Source organism: Cyprinodon variegatus, unplaced genomic scaffold (assembly GCF_000732505.1).
Source record: "Cyprinodon variegatus isolate N-32 unplaced genomic scaffold, C_variegatus-1.0 Scaffold438, whole genome shotgun sequence".
In the NCBI taxonomy this organism is placed as follows: Eukaryota; Metazoa; Chordata; class Actinopteri; order Cyprinodontiformes; family Cyprinodontidae; genus Cyprinodon; species Cyprinodon variegatus.
The window spans coordinates 700,708-708,837 of NW_015150891.1; the positions used below are offsets into that span (position 1 = coordinate 700,708).

At 40.1% G+C, this 8,130-nt stretch overlaps 1 protein-coding gene across 1 annotated transcript in view; it reads left to right on the top strand.

Moving 5' to 3' along the window:
* The first annotated feature begins 4,230 nt into the window (after positions 1-4,230).
* The window catches only part of LOC107093645 (E3 ubiquitin-protein ligase TRIM39-like), a 7,981-nt gene continuing 4,081 nt past the window's right edge, over positions 4,231-8,130 (top strand). The window contains exon 1 of the mRNA XM_015388833.1: positions 4,231-4,288. Within this exon, the coding sequence (XP_015244319.1) occupies positions 4,267-4,288 (22 nt within the window). The 5' untranslated portion in view covers positions 4,231-4,266. The remainder of the gene's footprint in view (positions 4,289-8,130) is intronic.

Genomic DNA, 8,130 nt, shown 5'->3' on the forward strand with positions numbered 1-8,130 from the left:
TTTTAAATTTGCTCTACTAATATGATTTTAATTTCTCAGACACATTACTCCCAGACTTGTCCTAAAATATACTTAGCCCTTCTTAAAACTTTTTGTGGGGAGAGTGGCGGCCTAGCGATTACGACATTGTGCTTGGAATACAGATGTTCTGAGTTCAAGCCCCAATTCCACAGACTGCAATTCTGGGTCCCTGAGCAAGACCCCTTATCCCACACTGCTCCCCAGGCGCTGCACAATGGCAACCCACTCCGATTTGGGATGGATTAAATGCAGAGCAAATTTCATGGGGCTGTACTTGTGACAGTGTAATGACAATAACGATGCTGGAAGGTTGAGGCTGCAGGTTGAGGTCCCAGTTCTGCTGTACTGTGCAATTTCACATGCCTCCAATCTTTGCCATCATAAGGATTTTTTTGAACTGCTCTTTGCCTGATCCATCAACCGAAACCTGTTTGCCTTAAGAGAGACCCTACTGGGGGCATTCAAAAGGTCTACCTTAGGTAATAGTCCAAAGCTCAGCGACAGACAAGCCCAATAAAAGGTGAACCTTACCTTGGTCAATGTGTATCAAAATTGAACCCAGGCTTTAAAAAATATTGTGGGTTTTAGAGGCTATGGAAATGACTATTACTTGTGCTTCACATATGTATTTGTTGACATGTTGCCAGTCATTAAATGGGGGGCATATTGTCAGCAAGGCTTTCCACAGCAGTTGCAACTACTGAGTCTCTCAAGTCACGGAGCTTCCTTTAGAGAACCTGAAGAGGAAATTATAATAACTGTAAAATGTAGTACAGACAATGTGTGTTGTCTCTTGGACATGCCTTCAGGATCCCCTTGTCCTCCACCTGGTGGTGTTTGCCTGGAGCCCATTTGAGGAGTCCTCAGAAAAAGATTTCCCAGCTACCTTGGTTGGCTCCTCTCAATGTGGAGGTAAAGCAATTCTACTTAAGCCTCGCCTGAATGACCAAGCTCCTAACCATATCTCCAAGAGAGATCCAAGCCACCTTTTAGAGAAAGCTGACTTTGGCATGATGTCATTCTTTTGGCCATGATAGATTCCATGACCATAGGTGAGGGTAGGGACGTAGGCTAACAGGTAAATCGAGAGCTTTGCCTATTTGCTCAGCTCTCTCTTAACCACGACAGACTGGTAGAGCATCCAAATTAAAGCAACCCTTATTTAAAAAAAAAAAAATAATTAAAGCAACAGTGATAAGTTTATCAATCTCCTGCTTTATTCTATCATTAATCAAAACAGGACCGAAAGATACTTGAGTTCCTCTACTTGAGGCAGGAACTAACTCTCCTCCAACCTTTTCTGGTCAATAACCATTGCCTCAGACTTTGAGGAGCTCAGTCTCATTTAAGTAAAGGTTGGCAGCCCTATGCACTGGGAAAAGGTCCGACTTAACACCGGCAATAAAGCCCAAACTCTTGCTCCTCTTGTAGACAGACGGATGGCCCTTAGGACCCCTGATTCCATCGAATGGGTCACCTCAAGCTCCGGCTCTGCCTGTTGCTGTATCCATTTTGCACTAGTCTCTCATTGTTCCCCCTGCAGGTGGTGGGTCAACTGGGAGGTGACCTAACTCAAATAGGTTTCATGAGGATGAACCCGCACATCCGTCAACGAACCCCCAACTCAAAGCAAGGCTTCTAAAAATAAAGTGATATATCATTCTTGGACAAAACATCCTTCTTATGTAATGAGACAGAGACTGGATCCAAATAAACCAAGACAGGTTAGTGACGTTTTGATTGGTTTATTGAAAGGGTTAATCTGATAGCGTGGCTGAATCTGTGTGGGCAAACAGGCTGCAGGTAGACAGGCGGGCAGATTGAGGGAGGTTTACCAGTTAGATCCAGAACGGAGAGGCAGGCAGTTTAGCTGAGCTTTTCCGAGTCAGAGATCCAGAGAGAGGGGAACAGGCAGGTTGATCAGAACAACACAGAGATCCGGGGATCCAGAGGCAGAGCAGAGAGGGTAATCAGGCAGGCAGAATCAAACAGGGGTCAGGTAGGCTCGGACTCAGGAGGCAGATCGGGTCAGAAACAGATAGGCGGTCAGGTACTCTTTTAGATGCTGGACTATTCGTAGCGGGTTGGCTCAAGATAATCTGGCACAGAGGACTGATCTGATGGGGTTTTTAAAGTGCTAGAAACAGGTGACTCTGGTCAGAGCTGATTGCAGATGGGTGGAGCAGAGCAGGTGTATGGACTGAGTGATCAGGCCAGAATCAGTGCAGAAACCATTACATCTTATGGTCTATCTTTATATGCAAATTTCTCTAAAAAATAAACAAGAAACAAGATGTGTTGCTTCAACGAATCTTAAATATTTTTTTCATCAATACAGATGAAAAACTAATATGTCTTAGTTCTGCCCTGTGTTTAGGTTTCTTGTTTCACTGTGATCTGGCATCATTGTAGTTGTTTTCTGGTAGTGTTGTGTTTTTTGTGTTGCTTCCTGTTGCCTCCTTATGCCAGCCTCCTTTTCCCTGGCCTCGGGGTTACTTCCATCCACAGCTGCCCCTTGTCAGCTAGTTCAGTCTCCCATTTATACTCCTCCTATGCATCCTGCTGCTTTATATGTGTTTCTGCCCAGCTATGGGGGCCAAATTATTAGTTATACATGTTTCCTCTTTGTTATTTTCATTTTAATTAAGTCCTTGGTTTATGTCCCTGCTCTCCGGGGCCAGTGTGTAGAGAGGGTGTTTGTCTTCTGTCTACATCTGAGCGTGTCTGATTGGTGTCACATCTCGTTGGGAGTGCATTGGCTGATCCTTTCTTACCCGAGAGGATGGACTGAATTTTTAAACCAGGTAAGTGACTCACACAGATAATTGTCTTCTGTCAGATTATCGTGGACACTTCCCTGTGTTCCTCCTACAACCAGTGTGCCAGGATGAGCGAGGCTCCGCCTTCGCTCGCAACCACTGCGGTCCGCTGATCCACAGAGGCCCGTGTTCCGTTTCTGTTCTTTCTCTGTTCATGTTTGTTATTAAACGTTTTGAAACGTCCCACTAACCTGTCTTACCTGAATACTGGATCCATCTGTCCCTTTTTCTTTTTTTTTCTTTTTCTTCTTTTTTGTTTTGTTTTGTTATGACTTTATTTACTTATATTTGCTTTTTATTAAGTGTTCGAAATAAATGATCAATAACATTTAAAAAAGCTCAACAATCTAATAAAGAAGGTATGTTCTGTTTTTGGAGCTCCTCTAGAACCTCTGGAGATTGTTTCACAAAGAAGCATTCTTCATAAAGCGAAGATTTTTTAACAACAACAGAATGTCTTCAGTAAGAGGCCTCTTCAAATTCAGCGCAAGACAGACCGTTACAGAAGATCCTTACTGCCTACAGCTATCAACACCTACAACACCTGGTTGAAAAATTTCTACAACATTTAATTTCCCTCTGGGATAAATAAAGTACTTCTGAACTGAATTGAATTCAACTGAAATTAGGACAGAGACAGACTTTATACAAAGAAGCAAAAATAATCTTTACCAGCTAATAGAGCATAAATTGTCATTGAGCTGAAAGAGAGATGTATTTTTTGGCAACAAATATCTTATAATTTGAATCCCTGCAATTTTTTTCTTTTTTTCTTTGGTAAGCTTTATTCTTGGCTGTATATCATTTTCTGCATTAGACAGTTCTGAGTATAGTTTTAATAAGACTGTACTATAAATAACCCTAAGGAGGGAAGAAACCAAAACAAATACCTGAAGTCAGAGGTGGGGCAAAAGTGGAAAGGAACGTTTCAAAAACACTTGCTAAGTAAATCCTTTTCAGTGTCGCCACAGCTACACTCCAGGCAAACTTTCTCATCAGCCAATTGAAATACTGGTGAGTATGACTCTTCATATCTATAGCGTTTTAGAAGATGACATTAGCAGAGGCCCCGACAAAACAGTAAGATTGAGGATATAAGATTATCTTGACTGAATATTTAGCTGGCCGTAAATTTAAATAAATGTGGAATAATTTTTCAACTACTGTTGTTAAACTCTAGTGGTAAATGGTTGAAAGCTGATCTTAGACCGGTTTCAAGTTCAACACAGGACAAAACAGAGACATGGAGAAAAGATCATGTTAAACACTGTTAATGAAATTTTGCAACAACTGAGGAATTATTAGAGATGTTGCTTGTTTAAAATCTGAATGTCAATGATTTAAATATCATATTCACATAAAATAATTTCTGTTCACCTTTCAAGATCCCAAAATTTCTGGAGACCCTTCACCTACATCCTGCAGTATGGAGAAGGAAAGATTTAAAGGTGAGGGGAGACTAACGCAACACTGAAGATCTGCTGCAAAACCAATGTTATTAAGATGCAGAATGTGTGGGCTTGGCTTTATTAGGGACTTTCCGTTTAGAAATATGGTTCTGGCGAGCCAATTCTAGTTTATACAGACCTGGTTTTGCACTTAACATATCATTTGTGTGAAGGTATAAATTGACATGTTTAACGGCATCAGAAATATTTCATTGGAAAAATCTAATTGGTCTCCAAATCAGTCCAGGGCACTGCTGACCAAACATTTTGTAACAAGTATAAAAACAATCAAGTTTAACCTACATAATTTATTAGCCCTGAATTTAAACTACATATAAAATGTTGTTGCTTAAATTGTCAAGTTACTATACATATTTATATATATATATGTATATATATATATATATATATATATATATATATAAACCAAAATCAATAAATATTTCTTTGTAGAATTTGTTTCTAAAAACCATTGTAGATTACATTTGTTATATGGGTTTTGTTTATTTTACCTATTGAAATCAAAATTAGAAATATTAAAAAAAGTTTTATCAAATTATTATACATTACTTTTAGGGCAGAAAACATACCCCCAGCATCAAGGTGGAGTGGTCGGAAGAGGCATTATAGGAAAGGCAGTTTTTAAAAGTAATCTGCTTTTTCAGAACTAAAACAATAGCCCTTCAGGAGCATGTAATTAAATAAAAATATATAATAATGCAGTCATTTAAATTATTATCATGTTATTTATTTTTTCAGTTGCATGATGGACTATTTGTTATTTGAGCCTCTTGTTTATGTTCATTACTGAAAAGGTACTTTTGCATAAAAATGTCGAGCCAAGCAAGTGCAGCAATGTTTTTGCAAATGTTTAAATCTCTTGAACCTGTCTTTGTCCAGCTGGTGGTAAAGGTTTATGCGATGGAATTGTTGGTAATGATTAGGAAGCTCTCTGTCACACTGCAGCTCAATGAGCTCCATTTGCAGGTGGTCTGGACCATCATTAGGGTCCTCAGATAAAGTGGAGGAAAAAAGAAGCACTGCCGAAACTCCTCATTCAGAGATGAAATGTCTTATACATAGCTCCTCATGTGCGCACAAATTTTGTTCTCTTGAAAACTGGATACAGTTTCCTATAGAGATGCTAAACGTGTGGTTTGGGCTGCGTTTGTGTCAGGTCACTTTGGAATGGAAGAATCTTTGTCTTAAAAGCTTTAATGTAGGAATACAGTTGGTTAACCACTGCATTTTGCCCCTGAAGGCTGGTGTTCAGCATGTTAACATGTTGTTTTGTCAACAAAAATAATCAGCCAGCCAAACAGGATGACAGATTTCCGGCATCGGTTGTCCCTTTTTTGCCAGTCTCCTTTCTGAGGGAGTAAAACTGCTGCAGTGCAGACCTCCGACTGAGCAATGTTATGTTATTGTGATACCCAGCATGTCCATATTCAGCGTGGATGTTAAGGAGAAACTGCTGAAACTGGTAATGTCACATGGCTGTGGGGCGAATATAATTTATAGTCTTTATCATGGGTTTCATTATGCACTCATATTTAAGATGTTTGGCACACAGAACTTGTTGGTGACTAATACAGTAGAGTTTTTTAGATTTCTCTCTTTCTTTGCAGACTTTTTTGCAGACTAGCGTTGATCGCAGGTGCACTGTCTATTTTAGTCCCAGTGATTCTATTCCATTGGTGTAACTTTGTGAAGGACTGGTGTGGACATGTCCCCATCAATTTTGGCATGGAGGGAACAGTCCCCAACAATAACTGCTAACCCAACTGGGATTGGATGCAGCCGTTTGTGTTCAGAGCGTTTTCAGTCCATGTTTTTTCCTCGCTCTCCCACTGCTCTCGAGTCCCACCTCTCGGTGTAACACCATCGGATCTGTCGCTTTGAGACATAATGCTTATGCATTACCACTTATTGTTTTGCTCTTTTTATTTTTTTGACAATTAATCCCATAGTTTTCAACCGCTTTCAACAATTTTGGCATCAAAACGTTCAGCTTGGCTGGCAGTTTGGCCCAGACCACGGAGAAGTCCACACTTCCCCAATAGAATTCCAATGAGAGACAAAAGTCCAAAACAACAAATGTAGTCATATCGTTGCCATTTCTCAACCATATGATGTACAAACATCAAACTTGGTATAGAACATTTCCAGACCCTTCTAGCACTCACATTGAAGGATTTTTTTTTATATCATTTATGGTTTAGTTTTTTAGTGAAGCTGTTCTGGCATAGGAAAACTTTGATTTGGGGAAAAAAAAGTCTCACACTGAAATCTTTCAAAACAAACCACATTTTTACATTGTCACCGTGTACTAATAGTTTTCAGTAGAAACATGAAAGTTGACACAATTAAAGTCGAGGGATTGCTGACGCTCACAGTGAAACAATTTTTTTTATACCTTCTACGGTTTTGGCTCATGTCTCGTTTGTTCTGAGGGCTTTTTCGCCACCTTAAAGCTCAGTGAAGCTGAGGAGCTGCATGTAATCCAATGAGACGAGCCGCTGGGACAAACCATTTTTTTTGTCTTCCCATTCGGGTTGTGAAAGAGCTACAGACATGAAAGTTACCCCAATCAGAGATGATGGATAGCTGTCACTTAGACTGAAATAATTTTTTAGATAACATTTACGGTTTGCCTTCAGGGCTCATTTGTTCAAAGATGTTTTTTCCCATACAAAAAAGCCTGAGAGCTAGGGAACAATAGTGCTATGCTTTTCTCTCTGTGACAGGCTCGTTAAGCTTCGTCAAGGTAACGGAGCTTCAAAGGGATTTTACCTCTGCCACTTTATACAACACATATTAATCTAATGGAGGGAGAAAACAGAAATTGATATTATATGACTACTGGCCATGACCCTTCCCTTGACACTCAACCCTGAATGACTTTCAAAATAAGACTCCGGGGACCCTACAAAATAAAAGCCTCAACATTATACATCATCCAGGATCGGGAGGGGTGCAGCTGTCTGTGTCCAGAGCGTTTTCAGTCAAAATTTTTTTCTAAGACTCAACTTTTTTTTTCTCCCGCTTCTCCCAAATCCTGTCTACCAGTGTAACATTAAACCATATAACATCACTAGATCTGTCTGGAACCCTGTAGGTCAGACTCCTAACTCTAATGACTCTGGATCTGTCACTTGGAGAAATTAGCCTCTATGATTGGTAATAGCTATTCACTGTAGTAAGTAGCTTCATTGTAGTAATCGGAGGAGAGACAACACACAGTACTAGTAAATTTGAACCGGCAGCTACTTTGCATTTTATTTTAAACAGTTACGAGACAGGTTGGTTAAAAAAAAAAAAGAGATGCCACTGAAAAAGCCTTTAGACATGCACAGTTTAAATAAGAGCAGTGTCTATGCTATGCAGGTTAGTATTACAAGGGAATTAGTTTGAAAAAACATTGCTTTTAAATGTTGTGTTCCTTGTTACTAGTTAAACAAAGCAATTCAGCTCAGCTCCTCAGAGTACAATGACTCACAGTTACAGGTAAAACTAACTTAAATCCATCCATTTTCTGACATGCTTAACTCCAGATGGGGTCGCGAGGGGTACTGCTGCCTATCTCCAGCTGGGCGAGAAGCGAGGTACATCCTTAACCTAACAGTCATGTTTTTGGACTGTGGGAGAAAGCTGGAGTACCCAGATAGAACCCACGCATGCTCAGGGAGAACATGCAAACTCCATGTAGAAAGACCCTGGTCTAGGAATCGACCCGGAACCTTCTTGCTGCAAGGCAGCAGTGCTACCCACTGCGTCACTGAGCAGCCCACTAATTTGAATATTTATAATTTTCTCATTCAACAGAAATTTTGCAGAATTGC